Below are 19,039 nucleotides of genomic sequence, written 5' to 3'. Positions count from 1 at the left end.
GAAGTAAAAGAATATAAGCATTTGGAGCTTTCTGTTAACTTTTGGTATCTAGAAATAAATCATTTACAAATTATTTATTCGTCCCCAAAACATAAATAAGAGGTTCATGATTATCTGTACAGTAGAACAGCACAGTGTCTCTAAAGGGAAAAGCAGAAAAGGAGCGATTATTACTAACTTGGAGCGTCACAGTCGACGCAGAAGTTGTTCCCTTTTGCGTTGCGGATGGCCTGCAGTGCCACGGCTTCACTTTGGCTGTTCTTGCGATCCTGCAGGAAACAAAGAGCAAACGGTGAGGAGAAAGTAACAATCAGCACGCCTCTTTGGTTTGAGATTGTTCCTAGTTTTAATGGCTTTACATGTTCTCAGTCTGAAATATTGGTTTGATAAGCTTCCTTCAGGTCATCATGATTTGCTGTTATTTACCTTCCAAGCTTTTTGTTCTGTTACTTTGAGATCCTCATTAATTTTACTATAACTCCTTATCTTTCTATTTATCTTCTGTCCTGTGGCATATTACGTCTCAGTATTCTTCATTACAGAAAGCTGTGGTTAAGGGAGTGTTTCCTTGGTTTCCAGAGCCATTTATACGTGTGTGAGTGTATGTGGATTGCTTTAATGTGTGTGGGTGTTCAGGAGGTGGAGGGAGACTCTTTGGTTTCTGCTGTAAACTGACAGATTCTTCTAGAAATAAAAAGTACGAAATAGATAAAGATCAACTGATTTCATATGTTCTTTAGAGATGCTTTCCTATCATGTCAAACTACCTAAACACACACTCAGTCCTCTACCACGCATGTATTCTGCCATAGTTTTCTCTACATGTCAAATAAAGGTTTCATCAGCCCTCTGTGCGGTGATATTCATGTCATATATGAGCTGCTTGCCTTGTTCTTGCTGCTCTCACACAGCTGCAGGCTGGCCAGGATCTGGCTCTCGATGGCTTGGACCCAGGAGTCCCTCTCCTCCACACTCTGGGCCTCAAAGTGCCACGTCTGACCAGTGCTCGACACAACCAGGAAGTCAAAGTTGTCCTCCTCTGAGTCAGACACAGGCAACTTTTGAGTTCATATAATGGAGTTTATCCGAAATGATACTTTTTGGCTACGTGCAAAACATTATGTGTGGAGGATAAAAGAATAACAGCTAACACTTTATTTGAAGGGGTGTGCATAAGACTTGACATGACACTGTCATAAACATGACACAACACCCGTTAGGAACATAAACGAGTCTTTATGAATGTTTATGACTGTTGTCATGAAGTGTCATTCAGTAAATAATGACAATTTAATGTAAAGTTGCTCTAAAAGTTGCATTGAAAGTCCATTAAAAATGCCAACTTTGCATTAAATTATCATAATTTACAAAATCATGCAAAGTTGGCATTTTTAATGGACGTTTAATGCAACTTTTAGAGCAACTTTGCATTAAAAGTGTCATTATTTATCGAATGACACTTCATGACAACAGTCATAAACATTCATAAAGACTCGTTTATGTTCCTAACGGGTGTTGTGTCATGTTTATGACAGTGTCATGTCAGTCTTATGCACACCCCTTCAAATAAAGTGTTACCGAATAACCTTAACCGTAACATATTATCCCCAAAGTGAAACACGGTGGTGCTGATTGTGGTTTTTTTTCAGCGAGGAAGACGTTTGGAGTTGACGAGAAGATAGACTGAGCTAAATAAAAGTCAACTAGGGAAGAAAATCTGAGATATTTTTACCCTGAAGCTGTTATAGCAGATGAAAAAATGAGAGCCAGCTGATGTTCGTAGTGCACCAACACTAACACTGTTCAGTATTTATAATGTTCCAAAGTTAGGAATAAACAAGTCACTTTTATCCGAACATTGTAGTTAAATATTCATACTCAAACATTCACATGAGGAGAAGCAACTAAACACTGGTGAGTAATTTAGTCACTCGTTAACAGAATTCAGATAAATTAAATATTTTTAGAAACATGTTGCTGGCTAGTCGATCATTACCTGTCTTGCTTACGTTTCTTGAGCTCCCAAAGCTTTTCAGCTTCCACATTTTCCGTTTAGCTGCAGAAAGCAAACAACAAAGTGAAAGCCAAAAATTCTTAGAATTTAAAATGCGTATTTAATTACAAGTCCTGACAAAACAGCGAGAGTAAAGAGACGTTAGAGTATGAATAATGCTCGCAAAAACGTCGTTCGACGCTTTCCTGTACCGTCGGCTTGTCCCGCGGCTGCGTCTCCTTTCTGATTCATGCTCTTCTTTCTGCGGTGCTTCTTCCTGTCGGTCAGCGGGGAGGCCGAGCCGACGTCTTTGGTGGAGGAGGAGCTGGAGACTCCCTCGACTGCAGAGTCTGGCCACAAGAGAGCAGAAACGGGACGTCAGGTGCCGCTTTTAAGACAAAATGTCCTGCAAAAAAAAAAACGGTCTTCTGGTGAGCTCACCAACGCCGTGGGCGTGATTGGACAGCGTGGACGGGCAGCGCTGGACGCCGATGTTGCTCCTCAGGAACAGAGCGCCTCCCAGTCCTTCCACCTCCTCCACTTGCATGAGGCCACTCGTATTTACTACACAATTAACAAATTACACTACATATAAATACGATACGCCTTTGTAATATAAATATGCTCGTACTAAACCGTGTGGGGTTTTAATGCTTTCTCTGTCAGTTCGTTATTGACAAAAAGGGAAATTCAGCAGCATTTATTAGCCTGTTATTTTCTATGCAATTTAACTACATGCAGCAACAAGGGTTCCTGCAAAGCAGCATGCTTTTTCTATCAAAAATGATGGCAGGGTGACGATTTGAGCTCGCTTTGAGTTCATAGAGCGAAACATCAAAACATCAGGCTGACAGCAGAAGCTGCTTTGAAGAAACTGGGTCAAGCGCCGAGACAATAACCTTAAGTAACGCAGCAACTCTGCAACGCAGAGTCATAAATCAAGCAGTTTAAAAGGTATGCATGCATGCTGGATTATTCTGGCTGCATGATTCTGTCTGAATGCCTTTTCTCAGAAATGGTGGAGCTCGTTTGGAGTGGATGTTCGCTTTGCACGAACTCTGCTTCTAAGCGTACCGCATAAATTTTCAATAGGGTTGAGGTTGGGATCGTTCTAGAAGTTTGATGCCGACCCACTTTATTCATGCCGACTACAGTTTTGATATGTGTTGGGGATAATTGTTCTTTAGTGGCACAAAACTCTGCCAAAGATTCAACCAGCTGGTTGATTTTTGATGAGGTGGAGTTTTGCACTGTATTTATCCTGTATTTAGTATTTCATATTTTAAGTATTTCGTATTTAATGTTGTCCTATATCTTTGTTTTGGTATTGTTTTTACTGTTTTATGATTTTAACAGCTTTGCTAACGTTTGTTGTTTACTGTAAACATGTAAAATGTTGCCTCACCGCTAGGATGTTATTGTAAATGAGAATTTGTTCTTAATAACTCACCTGGTTAAGCAATAAAAATCCTTATATGTAGAACTTAAAGACACACAGAGGGAGTATTTTTGCTACTATTTACTGCAGATGTTGACTCTAAGCAGTTCAAAGATGTTGCTTTAACATCAAAAATTGAATTTGCATGAATAAAAGCAGAAAACAAGTCGTCTTCTTGTTTTTCCATGGATGTTACTAGAAATAATGTGCTGCTGGATTGCAGCTGTGCAACCTCAAATGTCTTTACCTTCAGCATGTGTGTGTGTGTGTGTGTGTGTGTGTGGGGGTGTGGGGGTGTGTGTGTGTGTGTGGGGGTGTGTGTGTGTGTGTGTGTGTGTCAACGCCTGCATATTAGGGCTGCAACTAACGATTATTTGAGTAATCAATTATTCTATAGATCATTCTGAAAATAAATTGATTAATCTGACAAAAGAAAATAGTTTTTCATTTAACCACTTAAGTCTTTCTTTTTTTTTTACACAATATTATAAATACATTAAAGGATGCAAATAAGAAAATAATTAAGTTACATAAAAATGTTATTGTCTGCTATGCAATCTTAGCATTCCTTTAGTGGATGCTTGATCGTTTGTAGCAGCTAAAAAATGCTGTCTACTAATGTGTTTATTAATTAGAAATTGGAAACAAAAGGTGCTTTTTTTTTCTTTTGTACATAAATTGAACCAGGCGAAGCTAAAAATGTCACTCAAGGATTTCTGAGTCGAACATGTTTACAGAAAATTAGACTTTTTATTTTAAAAGCAAAATGTTTTTTTTTTTTGTACAGCTTTGACTTGATTCCTGCTCTGACTGTGTTGCTCTTTCAGCAAATGGCCACTTTTAGAGTCTGATCACTCCAGGTAGCGTTTAATTGACTGCTAAATGAGTTGATGACTTCTTACTTCTACGACTGATTAATCACGATTAGCTTGATTAATCGTTTCAATCCTGCTGCAAGACGTTTGTTTTCATGCAGTTAGAAAATAAGACACAGTGCGTGCACTTCCTACGTTCCTTCTGCAGGTAGGCGAAGCGGGTCTTTACCCTCAGGTCCCAGCACATCCTTAACCCGCCCGTTGAGCCCAGCAGGGGGTCCACAGGCAGCCACAGCACGGGGGGGGCGCTTCCCCGGCACCTTGACGGTCACCCGAAGCAGGTCCATCTCTTTCCCCGGAGCGTTCAGCATGTACTCCTGCCAAAGCAAACACCAGACTCTCGGTCTCTCCGACACCAGAGAAGCGACTCGCAGGGCCGCGCTAAAACACGCGCACTCACGTTGACGCTGGAGTGGTAGGAGAGGATGCCGTCGTTGGACAGAGTGACATATTTCTTCTTCCACTCTTTGTTGAGCGAGCTCCCGCTGCGCTTCAGCAAGATGCCCTGGTGGCGATAAAACAGGAGAAGACTGAAGGAGGGGAATGCATCCCTACTGTCTGCTGCGCTTGCTTCACACGTTTTGGTGCCACGAAGACTCGCTGGGCGCCAGCAACACCCAACGTCCATTCCTCACGCCGGCGTGGGAGATTGCAGGGCGTGTCGTGACTCAACATGATGAAATCGGCTTTCACAACGATCTGAGGCGACCGCTGGTGCCTTGTCCTCAGCCGAGGGTCATCAGATACATCTTATCTGCTCCTGTGTCACACAAAACCCGTGTCCTACCTGTTTGATGGGGATGAATCGCCCGCTGCCAAAGTCGCCCTTAAAGTCTGCACTCCGTCTGTTTGAGTCGCTGCCTCTCCGTCCCTGCGCGCGGGGAAGGAGGGAAAGGCTGCATCAGTGGCAGGAAAGGAGTCATTAGTCGAGACTATTATTCAATAAATGAGTGAAATGCGTCTGCTGGAAAGCTTCTGACGGCCGGAGAGGCTGGCACTGAACCGAGGCAGCAGCAAATCTTCTGTGCTTTTGATTTGTTTCTACAGCTGCAGTTCTGATCAGCCGTTTACACGCCGTATTAATATTGTCTCTTAAAGATTTTTAGGTTGTTCTTTGTCAGCATGGACTTATGGCGCAAGCTGGAGCTGTAACTGCGGTTCAAGATGAGATTCAGTGAACCACTTTGAGCTTATTGCAGATACACAGGGTCATATTTATAAGCTCAGATTTACACTTAGACCCTAAAAGATGCGTACAGTCAAGGAAAAACATTTACATACTGAAAACTTCTGAAATATTATAGACATCTAAAAGAAATCTTAATGACAGCAATTTAAGTAACAAGACTAAATAATAAAAGCAGAGTAAACAAAGGTTTATAGCTTTATGGGAAAAAAATAACTAAACCAACAAGTAAATGACACCCACTTGAGCTAAATCTCACCCTGATGTTTCACATCAGCTACACATGAAGGGAAGATCATTAGTGAAAAACAAAATGCTGCAACTTGAGCCTGATTGTAAGAGAGTCATCAATCTGCACATTATGTTTCTGAGAGCGAGATCATAAATGGAAACCAATACTTCTGTGATGCTGCTCTTTGGACAGATAGGCTGAAGTACAGAAGAGAAAACATTCTTGGTGAAAAATAAATACAGCATCTGAAGAAAAGAACTGAATACCAACTGTGAAGCACGGCGGTGGAAGTGTCATAACTTGGGAATGCTTTGCTGCAACACCGCACTGCGTGTCAGAGAGTATTTCTTAAGGGAAAATATGAATCCATCTGCTAAAAAAATTAAACTGATGCATAATTGTACATTGCAACCTGATAACAACCCAAAACACATAAATCCACCAAAAACTGGCTTCAAATTGGAAAATGGAAAGTCCTGGGCCAAGTCAAAGGACAGGAAGTGACCTCACTGTGTGACTTGACACTGACTGAACGTTCAAGAAACCCATCACAGATTTCACAGACATTTCTGAAGAGTCTCGTTCCAGTTAATTCAGCCAAATGGGGTGAGACTTTATCGGTCTGGTTTGATATTCTGATTGTCAGTGAAACAGAATATTGGACTTTCATTTAGCTGTAAGTCATAATCATCAAAATTTACAGTAATTTAACTGTAAAAAAATGAATAAGGGTGTAACAAATCTAGATAATAGCGTTTCAACACCAACAGATGAAACAAATCAACTTTGCAGAGCTATTCTGATTTATGTTGGGGGGAAAAAAGAACAAAAACAAAAACCCACGCTTTCGCAGCACTCACCACAAATCTGGGTGTGCGCTTGCGGACGCTGCGGACCGACCCGGGCACGCCGCTGTCGCCTTTCTCCCCCCTCAGCGTTCTGGCGATCTCTTTATGGCTGATCACAGGAGTGGAGGGAAGCGACGAGGAGTAGTCGCTGCTCTGGCCGCCGTTGCTGGCCTACGGAGAGGAGAGAGTCGGAGCAGAGCGGAGGAGTTCAATCCGGCTGCTCTTTCAATATCTGAGAAATCCTCACCGAGAGCACAACGTGCAGGAGGCTACATGTGGTTTTACCTGTCCTGGAAAGACACCAGACACCGGAGTGGAGCCTCCGGAGTGACTGGGAGAGTTGGGAAGAGATTTACAGGAAGCCAGTAAAGCGGCTTGCTTCTTGGCTGCCATGATCTTCTGAGCAGCTGTCGAATGAAAAAAGAAAGAAAGAAAGAAAAAAAAAGCTTAAATCTAACTCTAAAAACAGAAAAAAAAAACATAATCCAGGTTTACACACCATCGTTGAAGACTCTGTTCACGTTGAGGCCGTAAGTCGCGCAGGTCTCATAGTAGGTGCAGCGCCGCACGTCTGAACACAGTTGTCTCGCCTTGGCGTCGTCAATCACCCTGGGGTTCGTGCTGCTGATCTTATCTGGAAAAGGCGCACAGCAAGCACTGACTCATTTTTTTATATATATATTTTATGTAATTACTGGAAGTCAGATGTTCATATAAACAAAAGTTTGGAATGAAAAAGAGTAGCTGGAAGAAAAATAATCGTACAGAGTCCATCCTTTCTCTCAAAAGTCAATTCGCTGTAACTATGCATCAATCAACCTTACAGACGGATAGAACATTTATTGTCCTGTGAAGGGGAAATTCAGATGTAGCAGCAGCAGAAAATATTTCTTTATTTTCTTAAAAGTAAAGGTTTGTCTACTCTCTTTGGTTTCTATAGACAGATTTTTCCACAAAGACAAATACAACATTCAGTTTGTTTAGTTCTGACTTTGTTTTTTGTTTTTTAAGTCTCAGATCCTCTCAAATTATAAACGTTATCTCTTTTAACAAATCTTTTGTTTTTTTTTTGTTTGTATGCCTCTTGAACAGACGTGGAACAGCAGAGCCTCACCTTGAGTACCGACGACTACAAAAGGTACTTCAGTGACGGGCCGATGCAGAGAAAGCTGGTGGTAGAATTTGTAAACTTCCTGAAAGCTGGCCTCGTTTTCCAAGCTGAAGACCAAAATGACGGCGTCCACCCAGCTTGCAAACTAAGAGATGAGGAGGAAGACAAGCAGAAATCACTGTACTGGAACATGTTTGCGTTGTTGCAGCAGGTTGTGTCAGTCTGCAGCATACCTGAGGCCCAGGAGGCTCAGTCTCCTCTCTGATTATCAGCAGGTGACTCTGTCCGTCCACCAGGACGTCCTTAATGAACTGCCGCCCTGGGCAGCAGCACAGACTTTATTCATTACCTCTTATCATCATCCTTTTCCACTGGATATAGTAGTAAAGTTAGTGTACATTGTTTTACAAAAGTATTAATACTGTATGTGTTTTTTTCATATTGTAACCGTGAAGTTCAATGTATTTTGATGGGACTTAGTCTTTTATAGTTGTGACAGGGGAAGGAGAAATGACACAAGGTTTGTAAAGTTCGTTATGAATCTGAGGCAATTTGTTGCATTTATTTGTTTCAAACTAACAAGGCCTGATAGCAAGTGCAAGTTGCCGTGTATAATTTTAACTCCATCTAATAATCTCTGCATCACTTTACGTTGCTATATTGCATAAAGTCCAACTAAAACACACTGAAGCATCAGCGTTCGAGGAAAACTAACCCTCTGCGTTCTCCTCCGGCTGGTAACTTCCTGTCAGGTGTCTGTGGACGAGGGCGGACTTCCCGCTGCACAGACCCCCCAACACACCCTGCAGCACGCACACACACACGCGCACACAGACGAACATCAATCCAGCATCGAGTCCGACAGAGAGGTTCCCAAAAGCTACCCGGCGGCCTGAAGCTTACCAGATGGAGCTCTTGAACAGCTTGACTCATGGTCCATTCTTGGCTGCTGGTGCAAACGACTGAGGACAGAGATTGACGGCAATAAAACAGAGGAAAACGCAGAGTTACCATGTGCAAATGAAACACAGCACTGCCAATTAAATATGTTACTCGGTATGTTATAAGATGCAGAACGCGAGCTGAAGAACTGACAGTGTCAGACGACAAAGTGCTGAATTTGTTCAGAGGTCAAAGTTCAGTTTGGTGCCGCTACCTGCTCCCACAGTTCTAGTTAATATTTACAACGACCAGCAGGGTGAAACATTAGTAATGTGAAGCAGCTGTACTAAATGTTTAGATCAGGGGTGTCAAGCTCGCTGTCGTTTGGACCAAATCCAGATCATAAATGCTCTTAATGTGTTGATGAAGCCTGTTAAACATACTAATAAACTCTTAAAATTAGATAATATTGAACATCTTTTCAGCCCCTCCAGAATTTTTTGATTTTTTTGCAATAAAAATCAAAGTGCTTGTGGTACTAATTCAGAAATATTTGCAATATTTGTGTTTATTTGTGATGGTAAATGCAACTTTTTGATACTTGCTGTATTGATCATGGACTATAATCTGACAGCAATTAAGACTGAGGCAGCTGTTTAGTACAAGTAAAGTTTTTGACAAGTTTTGAGAAAAATCTGCAATAAACTGTAGCAGCGCAAAAAAAGTGCGTGGATTTGTTGATTTTGCGTGAATTTCCACGATAATTCGCAAGAAACTGGAGGGACTGATTGATACAACTTGGTAGCAAACAGATAAAAACTGCATTGATTTGATTGATAACATGATATTTAAGCACACTTAGTGTTTAGTTTAGAATCTAGAGGGCCACATAATAAGCTACGGCGGGCCGGATTTGGCCCACGGGCCTCGAGTTCGACACATGTAGTTTAGATAGTTATTTTAGATTTATTTACAGAAAAATAAAAGATTTAAGCTTAAACTTATGGGACAGAACGGATAATCATACGAGGAACTCCGACTTTCTTGGGTTTCTCTTGCAGGATTCAGTATTTATTTGCTACCCAGGAAACAGGCGAAAAGAGGAGACACGGAGGAAAACGTAAGGAATCGAACCCCCAGACGGCTGAGCTGAGGATTAATAGCCTCCATCTGAAGGCGCTGCCTCCACCTCCATGCCATGTCTCGCCTCGGGGGAAAACCAGACGTCAAGAGTACAAAGAGAATGCCTGATCAAAACCTTGGAGTGAAAACACGAAATCCTACTGTTAAACTCCGGACGTACGCTCTTGATTAAATACAGATCCGTTCCTCCAGAGCTCCGCTGTTCTTCACTCCACGCTCACGGCTGAATGTGTTTGTCTTCTGGCCTTAAATGTGTGGAGGACCTCAATTAATTACCACCATAATGACCTCTCTGGCGTCTGAAATGCGCTTGATGTAGTCAGATTACCTTTGATCCACAGAGTCAAATTAGTGTGGCGATCTTGTCAGATTGAATCAGTTTCATCTCGCGGTTCCTGATTTATGGCGATTGCAAGAGCAGGATTTCGCGGTTGTGTTTCAGACGGACACATTTCAAACAAAAGGCATTTAGGAAACATGCAGTTATGAAAATTAAACTAGTTGAAGTCGTGTAAACGCATGGAGTGAAATGTAAAACTTTTGCTCCTAAAGAAAATGAAAAAAAAAAAAAATAATAATAATTTAGTTATAACAAACCTGCCAAACAAAAAGGCGACAGGAGTTGGTTGGGTTTAATTCAGAGGAAGCATCTACTGCAAGCGACAGAAAAAATGGCAGGAATGTTTTGTAAACTGATCCCAGAGTTTGTGGATAACTCCTGCCAATCCTCCTGACCGCCGGTCCGCTGTCGGCAGCACAAAGGGTTAGAGAGGTCAAATCTCACCAGCAGGATTCAGAGAGACTGAAGCGCCTTTATTTCTGATCCAGTCGTAAAGTCAGACAGGTTCAAGTCTCTGTCAGGCAGAGAGCATTCAGGATATCTGCTCGTCTTCACTGGGTTTTACTTCTTAGTGCAGACATAATGGAAAATTATACAGTCTGCGGCGTTTCGCTTGACGTTCTGCTATTAACAGAATAAAAACTGATTTCTGGAAAAATAAAAAGAGCACAAAATATTACAGAGCTGCTTGTTCAGCAAACACACTTTGATAATCTCTAATTAAAGCCTAGCATCTTTTGTTTACTACATTGTGTGCTACATCAGTAGATCGCATTATGCTGTTTGTGAATTTGTAGATTTATTCTCTGAAAGAAAACCCTACATTATACAGGATACGAAGATTTACTCCAACAGTGCTGTTTCGTTTACGGAGAAGCTGCGGCTCTGTTTTTGGATCAAATGTCTTGTTGAGTTTGGAAACACCACTGGAGGGATTTGACTTTTTCTGTGCAACTTTATTGAGAGGAGGCAGAAATGTGCCTCAACGGGAACGAGGCCATTTCATCTGCCAGCTCTTCAGAGCCTTCACATGAAAAACCTCCTCATAACCCACACTTAACACGGGACGTCAGCAGCTCATAGTAAATGATTCCTGTGTTTGGTTGGAACTGCATAAGATGAGAAAACTATGTGGAAACATTCTAGTGCTCTGTTGCTTTTTTTTAATTGTTATTTAATCAAAAATGTTAGACAGTTTGATAGTTGAACTGAACTGGTTAGGGATGAGCTTTGTGTCATCCGAATCAACAAGTGTGAGATTATTGGCGTCTACTTTACTGCTTATGTGCGATGATGATAACCTCCCTGTTTTGTTGTGCATCCAGCTTAGGGAAGCTGCTGCTGTGTCAAACTACAACTATCCATTAAACTCACTTGTCTTCAGAGGTCAAAGAGCAGGAGGTGAGGGACACCCTGGACAGGTTTACTGCCTAATGCATCATATTACTGGGTTTTAATAGTGATTGAGAAAAGTAGTGAGTTGGGGATTTATCATAGCGCATTTTCTGTTTACTGCGACCCTTTTATTAAAATTAAATATTAGATCAGAGGCCATTCTCCTCCCAAAACTCTTTCGGTGGTGAAGGAAAGCTCTTCTGTAATGGCTGGTGCACACAACTGACTGGCTGGTATCAAAAAGGGGGGGATCAATACTTGAAACAGTAAAATTTCTTAGGTTTGGATCTCACCCAGACATTGATTAAACTCTCCCTTCCTTAGTTACTTTTATAGCTGCTTGTTGCTACATCAATTCACTTGTTTAACTTTTCTCTCCTGCAAACTTCAAATCTGTTCAGATCCATTTAACTTTTCCAAGATCTCCTAAATCTGATGCTAATCTTGGGATTTTGTGTTCTGGTACAGATTTTATGGTTTCCTTAAGAAAATGTTTTTCAATGTTTCTAATTCTGTCTTTATGCAATTGATTACCTGCATTGTATTTCTGTGGTGTAAGAAGATATATCTGTGTATCTGATAGCGTAGCACACACAGCTGGATCTGATGGCCCACAGCAGCAGAAGAGCGCGACACGGCGCCATTTCTCCCAGCGAAGAGGAAGAAACTGAAGCTACAATTCATACAAGTTCACCAAAATACATGGGAAAAACATTCATGTGCTTCTGCTGGTTTAATGGGGTGAACAATATTTCCTCGACACACTGTGGAGACCCTATTATCACCTGACCACCTAATAAACACCACAGTATTACTGCCTCTGCATTCCTGCTGACCATGTCTGTCCCTTAGCAGCATTATGAGTCATGTTGCAAAGCTCAGATCATCACAAACCTGTCCTTGAATATGACAGCGAGTTCATCGTCCTCCAGATCTCAATCCAACAGGGAACCTTTGGACTGGTGGTGCAATACAAACAAGATTTACAGTATGGTCAGTCTTGAAAATGAGATCTAGATCTCAGTGGGGTTTTACCTGGTTAAATAGAGGACATTTAAAAAATAAATAAAATAATTGTAATTAGTTTTTCTGCCACACATGATCGATTGGCAGCGCTAAGATCCTCCCCCGTCTTTTGATTGGTTGTTTCTGACCGGGAGAGATAAATTTATGGCAATAGTAGCTCAGGAAAGAGGTGGAGGAGCTTATCCTTTTTTTTTTTTTTTTACAGATTATCAATCTTATATTATACTGCATATTTTTACATGTTTTATAAAACTTGTAAAAAAAAAAACAAAACACACTTTTAATAAAAGTTACAAACTGCAGCTTCAATACTTTTGCAAAGGAATCGTATATCAGGTTTCTGCTTCACGCTCCATAATGTGTTAGGAATATCTGAAGTGTTTTAAACCGAGCTCGGGGAAAGGACGCCTTGGTGAGCGATTGAAATCCTCAGACGGAGCCATAATGAACATTGTCTACCTGCAGATGAGAGGCTGCAGCTCTGAAAAACAAACATATCCTGCACTACATTGAGAAACTGCTTCCAGATGTGCACTCTTGCAGACTCTGTACCAGCAGAGCCAATGACACAGATACAGCATGCGTAGTCACACTGAGAAAACTGTCGGGTCACAATGTTCTGGGCGGAGTGGCGGCGTCAGCCCGGCTCCGCGGGGAGCCAGAGTCTAACTTTAACCAACCCAGCGCACCCCCCCACCCCCCCCTCCCATCGCCCTCACGCTCTCTCTCCATCTTTGGGCGATCCCCACGCCCAGATCGCCCCCGTCGAGAGCGTCACGGCTCAGACCGAGCAGCATCTCTCATCGCTTGCTGTTGCCATGGTAACTCCGTTTTCCAGAAGCCTCCAGTCTGGGTATCCATACAATGAGCGGTCTCTCATGGAGACAGCGATTTGAGTGAGAGGCACTCAGACACGATGTCCACCTGTGCGCGCGCGACGATTCGCCGCTTTTCTTTCCCCAATATTTTCTGGGAACAAATTAGGTTGTCGGCGTTTCCCTGTCGTCTGAGAGAAACGTTGGGTGTTTATTCTGTGGAGCCAGGCTCGTCGTGACCGTGCTGCTGACAACCGCTTCACTTACATTTAAACACAACATGCCTCTGACAAATGAATAGGCTCCATTTGAAGGCTGATTAACCCCACGCACAGAGCAGGAAGTGGCAGGTTCCCACTCCCTTCGCCCTGCCATGAACACTGCTCTGTGTATCCCCAACCTTAATTATTCATGTCCCACTTACCCCCGACAAATTATATCCAGAGCTCACTCAAATCCCGTACTCTTTTGTCTCAGGCCATTTCGGTGTAACAGTGGAAAATTAAGATGTTGTTGTGACGAATGCATTTTAGGTCCGAACCAGTCGCATCGTTTCGTCTGCTTTATTAAAAAGCCGTGAATTCATCATGAACTGTGTCTGTTTGAGGAATAATTGTGTAATTCGGCAGAATGGGGCAAAAATAGTGAAAGTACTCGCACCTAAATGAAAGGAGATGAAGTTGATAATTAGGTTTTCTTTGTAAAACACATGAAGACTGTGACTGAATTACTTTAGTATCAACTTCTACTGATGTCTCAGAAATTTTCCAGACGTCTGTCACGCTGTTTATTGTCTCGGTGTATCTTAGAAAATGCTGATTATGGTAACAAAGATGAGGAAGTAAAGCAGATCCAGTTCTGTTATGTATATCAGGAGTTTGCGACCTCTGGCTCCACTGAGGCTCAAACAAATCCAGACGATAAATGTTTTAAATGTAAACGGTGGTTTAAGCATTTCTTATGTGGAACTTTATGTATTATCTGCATAGAATATAACAACAGAAAGGCATCAATGGTACAAAGTTAATTTTTTTACCTTTAAATATTGATTTATATTTATTAATTTTCCATATTTGTGAAAAAGGCTCACTTGGTTGATCTCTGCTGAACTCGACAAATTAGTTGTTTTTTTTTCTATTGTAAAAGTTAGATGATTTGTTTTGTTCTCAAATTTCACAAATAAAATTAATTAATTTTAGTTTAAGTTCCTTAGCTTTTGAAATAAAAAAAAATGAAAATCTATCTTTGTTGTAGCTCCAAACAAATTTTATTTTGTAGTAGCTGGAGCAAAAGTGGATGAAAAAGGCAGCTGGCCCCTGCTGCATATGAAACTGTGAACTGTTGATGTGAAGTAAATTTACTTTCTGAGAGAGGGAGTATATTATCAAAGATTTTTCTTTCTTACAGCCATTTTCATTCAAAACTTCAGTTCCTATTAATATGTGACTTATTTTTTTGTAAAACATATAAATAAAACATGCAGTCTGTGACTGCGTCAGGAAAGAATAAATTACTTTTTCCTGCGATGTTGTGCTTTTGTTCTTTCCTCATAATTGCCCAACCAACTTGGGCTTAAAGTTTGATGTTTTAAACACAATCACTAACAAGTTCCCCAAAAACTGACAGATTAATTAAAAGGCATTTTATCTGCTGTTAGAGTGGCTTCAAGCATCCGTCATGCCGAGGTGAGTTAATCTTCATCAGCACAGACAAAGTATCTGCATAGTAAAGCAATACATTAACAAATGCTGTCAGTTTATTGCTATATCATGAGTGAAACATTTGCTGATTCCTTAGCTGTGGCACACACACGTACTGTTTATATGAGATGTTTCATTATTTAGTTAAAGAAGTGCATCTTCAAAAACCATACAAATGTGAGACAGAGCCAAAATCATCTAAAGGCTATATTCACTTTGTTTCTTTTGATAGGCTACAGAAATGTCTAATATAATAATCATGAAGAGAAAAGCACATCAATATACTGTATTATAACAGCTGGAAAGTGAGGATATTTTTACTCTTACACAACATTTTTATGATGTAACGAGCTAGTTTAGAAATAAGTGAATGAATAAGACTGAATCCATTGTGACATGTTGGAAAGATATTTGAATGTTAGAAGAAAGAAGAAGGAAATATGTGTTAAAAAAAAAACATAAATCTCAAACCGATACGGATCTCTCAGTTCTTAGTGGAGCAACACTGAATTGTTTCAGCATTCGATATCAGCACAGCTTTGTTTCATCACATCTGATTTCGGATCTGATTGCATTTCCAGTGAAATTACTACAAAGACGGAGAGGAAACGTAGAAACGTTTGAGGGAAACGAAGGCAGTTTATGCTGTACGTCCGTGTTACTGTTCTTTCACATTTCCACATGTAAAGCTTTCAGTTACAGCATATTTGTCATATGATATATATTTGTCCAAACATAAAGCATGAGCTAATATGAGATTACTGACATAACCTTAAAAGTACTTATTTTCCATGGCATTTACACAAACATAAACGAAAGAAAACTGATCAAACTGCATTAATCTGAAATAGATTCCACACAAAAACAGGTTTTTTAGGATTGTAATAATGTTAAAACAATTAATTATTGCTATTTTGATTTTAATAAACAAACCTCTGCAAAAATAAAGTGGTAAGTTTCTACCTGCCTGTGTTTATGGAGTAACACTGATTAATCAGTGACAGCTAGCCTGGAGATGGCTGCTTAGCACACGCGTCATTTGAAGTATGCCAACTCTAGTTTTAGCTAAATCCTAATAAAAGAAAGATGGCTGGTGCTTTCTTTCTACACCATCACTGTCTGTCCTTTCTTTCTGTTTTAAAAATGGAGGGAACAGTAGGAGTCTTCTTTAAGTTAGCTCACCAGTAGTGCACAGCAACAGGTGGGGGAGGGACAGTGCATTGCTGCTCTGGGCTGCATAAAGCTGGAGAAAACAAAAGTCACTCATTTTCTTTCTCTGGTGTATCTAAGATGATTTTAAAAGCCTTTTCTGAAACCGTAACTTTAAAACGTGGGTATGCCTCGATAGGATTCACCAACTCATGCCTAGTTAACCTCTTATTCTTTTAAAAACAGCCATAGTTGGCGCTTCTTAACGCTAAATTCGCATACTCTTTAAAAGTGAGTATCTAAACAAACAGAAATAATTTTGACCATTGTTGGTTTCCACCTTAAGGCAAGAAGGGGATTCAGAAATACTCTTTTCCTGCAGATGATGATGTTTTCAGCTCTGCAGAGTGTGCTGGTAATGATCCAGTCATGCAGGCAGCTTGCCTTACCTTCCTCCTCACTCGAACCCCTCTCCACAGCCGGATAGAGAGGAGGTGTGGTGTTGGCGCCCGGTGAGCCCGTTGTACTTTTGGTGAAAATCCCACTGATGAACTTGAGCATCTTGCGATCGCGAGGCGGGGGAGCCCGCTGGATTGTTGTTCCTCCTTGGCTCTCCTTCGCCTTCCTCGGGTCTTCACAGTAAGAGTGCAGGTCAACATTGTCAAGGGTACAACTTGTTCCTTTCCTTGGAGGCCTGCAAACGTCGGGGGCGGGGGGCGCGGGTAAAGACACGGAAACCGCCTTGTACCTCTCCCCCTGAGGGCTCTCCCGGGCCATTACGCCCGAAAAGCCTCCGCTGATGGGGGCGCCGGGCCGGATGAGCGTGCCTCTGCCGTCGCTGTCCGCCCAGGACGCCCTGTAAGGCCCCAGAGTCGTAGCTGCCACTAAGGGGGACTGGTCCGCGATGCGGTTGTCCCTTCGATCCAGAGTTTTACCCGGGTGATACAGGCTTGTGTTGGTCTCTCTGAGCTCCCTGGAGTAAGAGGAGTTCCCTCCTGCATGCGAACGCATCACAACCGGAGGAGGCTGGCTGATCTGCGACGGGACAGTGAACGGGAGGCTGCAGCGCGAGCGGCTGTTCAAGTCCGCTCCGTTTTCGCCCTTCAGGAACATTATGGGAGGCTCCCGGTAGAGCTCTGTCTTGGGGCGTAAGGCATCCGAGCGAGGTCCCTCCCTGCGCACACTTCCCTCGGACATTGTCCCTCCGTACACTTTGACCATTTGCCTTACAGGTGGTTGTGCAACAGACGCATCTTTGCTCTTGCCAACTGGTACAACGTCTTTCTGGGGCGCGTGCATCTCCCTCCTCTCGGCCTTCTCCCGGCTTTCATTCTTTCCGTGCACCTGTTCCACTTCCTCCTCCACCTGTGTCTTTTCTTTTTGCTCCACTTCCACATACAAAGATCCTTCTTTCTCAGGGACATCTCTCACAGCCTGCTTCTCGTCCTCCTCTGCCTCCACCTCTACCTCCTCCTCCTTCTTCCTCTTCCTAGGGCTCCCTTCCCCCTCTGGAAGGCCCTCCGTCTGGCTCCCTGCAGCATCCTCTGGCACGGCCTCAACCTTCACCAGAGTGAGGGAGATGAGGTAGGTGGTGCGTTTCTGCGTGCTGCCGGCTTGGCTCATTGAGACGGCAGACCTGAGCACGGTGGCACCTGCTCTCTGACCTCACAGCATCTGCACACCTCAGTCATGGCAGGACTGAGGCAGAGGAAACACAAGAGGCGTGAGAGATCACACTGATACTGGGTGAACTTGACAGGAATGCTACTCTCATTTTGAAATCTGATTGAGAGGGTTGTGTATGAGTTGAATTGCTAATCTTTCTGAATATATTCAAGGTGCTGACCCAGTGCTTAAACAAGTCTACACTGTTTTCTTAAATGCCTTCATTAATCCTCTTCAGTACACACTGTTACTATGCTGCCTGACACTGATTCATTCATAATCCTTCCTCTATAGATCTGATTTTCTATTAAAAAATAAAAATAGTCCCTCAAAAGAAAAAAAAATAGCCTGAAAACATGCAATACCTTTAGCCGGTTAAATATATTGAATAATTTTAGGTGAAATAGAGCCACTTCAGTACAGAATGTCTTGAATTTTCCTCTCATCATACCTTCATTTTCTCTTCCAGAAGATCCATTCACATCTCCATGAAGCTTTGATCTTATGAAGAATTCATCCAGCCATCAGATTACCGTTCATATCAAATGGCATATTAAAGAAGGCTGATAAAAATAGCTCCAGTAGATGAGCCTGAGATAAAAAAAAAATAAAAAAAAACTGGTGAAAAAAGAGCAGGAAAAAAAAAGAAAAAGGCAAAATGGTTCACTTGTCACGAAGCGTCTGGCAACAGGAGCCTCCGTTCGACAATGTCATCCATAAAATTATAAGCCCGACGTAAGGGTCACTGAGAGATGCTTGCAAACATCTGTTGTAATGTCTGCAGGAGAAGAAAAAGGAAGATTAAGTAGGCTGATTCGGGGAGCCCGAGCGGGGCTCTCTTTTTTCGCCTGTATCCCTCCTCTGGAGAGCGGCTCCTCTTGGTCACTGCATCCTCTCCTCTGAGAGCCTCGTCCAATTAGCAAGTCAATAAAATGTGTCTGTGAGGCAGAGGAAGCCCACTAGCTCACCAAAAGCCGGCCCCTCCTCCTTTTTTTTTTCTTTTTTCGTTTTCCCTCCTCCCTCCTCTTTTTTCTTGCTGCCACTGAGCCTTGCAGCTCTCCGCCACCTCGTCGTTATCCTGCTGCACAACCAGGATGCAGCGCCGGCAATCAGGCTGGAAGTGAAGGGGGGCTCGCTGTGAGGCGGCAGCAGCGATGGTGGTCCTTGCCCACGTTCATCTGATTTTATCCCGCACCGTTACAACAAACGAGCCAGGAGGGAGAGAGAGAGAGAGAGAGAAA

The 19,039-nt window shown here is 42.2% G+C and overlaps 2 protein-coding genes across 3 annotated transcripts in view; both read right to left on the bottom strand.

Moving 5' to 3' along the window:
- The window catches only part of LOC106961111 (arf-GAP with GTPase, ANK repeat and PH domain-containing protein 1-like), a 24,525-nt gene extending 5,486 nt beyond the window's left edge, over positions 1–19,039 (bottom strand). For both annotated transcript variants that reach the window (XM_015054628.1, XM_015054629.1), the window contains exons 1-17: positions 18,250–19,039; positions 16,583–17,831; positions 8,587–8,645; positions 8,399–8,486; positions 7,917–8,002; positions 7,687–7,828; positions 7,072–7,206; positions 6,858–6,979; positions 6,585–6,743; positions 5,094–5,177; positions 4,707–4,811; positions 4,476–4,623; positions 2,435–2,557; positions 2,206–2,343; positions 1,997–2,056; positions 888–1,039; positions 179–269 (exon numbers count right to left, since the gene is read on the bottom strand). In XM_015054628.1, coding sequence (XP_014910114.1) covers positions 179–269; positions 888–1,039; positions 1,997–2,056; positions 2,206–2,343; positions 2,435–2,557; positions 4,476–4,623; positions 4,707–4,811; positions 5,094–5,177; positions 6,585–6,743; positions 6,858–6,979; positions 7,072–7,206; positions 7,687–7,828; positions 7,917–8,002; positions 8,399–8,486; positions 8,587–8,645; positions 16,583–17,756 — 2,866 coding nt within the window. In that variant the 5' untranslated portion in view covers positions 17,757–17,831; positions 18,250–19,039. The remainder of the gene's footprint in view (positions 1–178; positions 270–887; positions 1,040–1,996; positions 2,057–2,205; positions 2,344–2,434; positions 2,558–4,475; positions 4,624–4,706; positions 4,812–5,093; positions 5,178–6,584; positions 6,744–6,857; positions 6,980–7,071; positions 7,207–7,686; positions 7,829–7,916; positions 8,003–8,398; positions 8,487–8,586; positions 8,646–16,582; positions 17,832–18,249) is intronic.
- The window catches only part of LOC106961114 (testican-2-like), a 59,574-nt gene continuing 57,300 nt past the window's right edge, over positions 16,766–19,039 (bottom strand). The window contains exon 7 of the mRNA XM_015054634.1: positions 16,766–16,778. The gene's annotated coding sequence lies outside the window, so the exon portion shown is untranslated. The remainder of the gene's footprint in view (positions 16,779–19,039) is intronic.

Source organism: Poecilia latipinna, unplaced genomic scaffold, assembly GCF_001443285.1.
Source record: "Poecilia latipinna isolate Pla-1442-1.1 unplaced genomic scaffold, P_latipinna-1.0 Scaffold1265, whole genome shotgun sequence".
NCBI lineage: Eukaryota > Metazoa > Chordata > Actinopteri > Cyprinodontiformes > Poeciliidae > Poecilia > Poecilia latipinna.
This window is presented reverse-complemented; position numbering and strand designations above follow the sequence as displayed.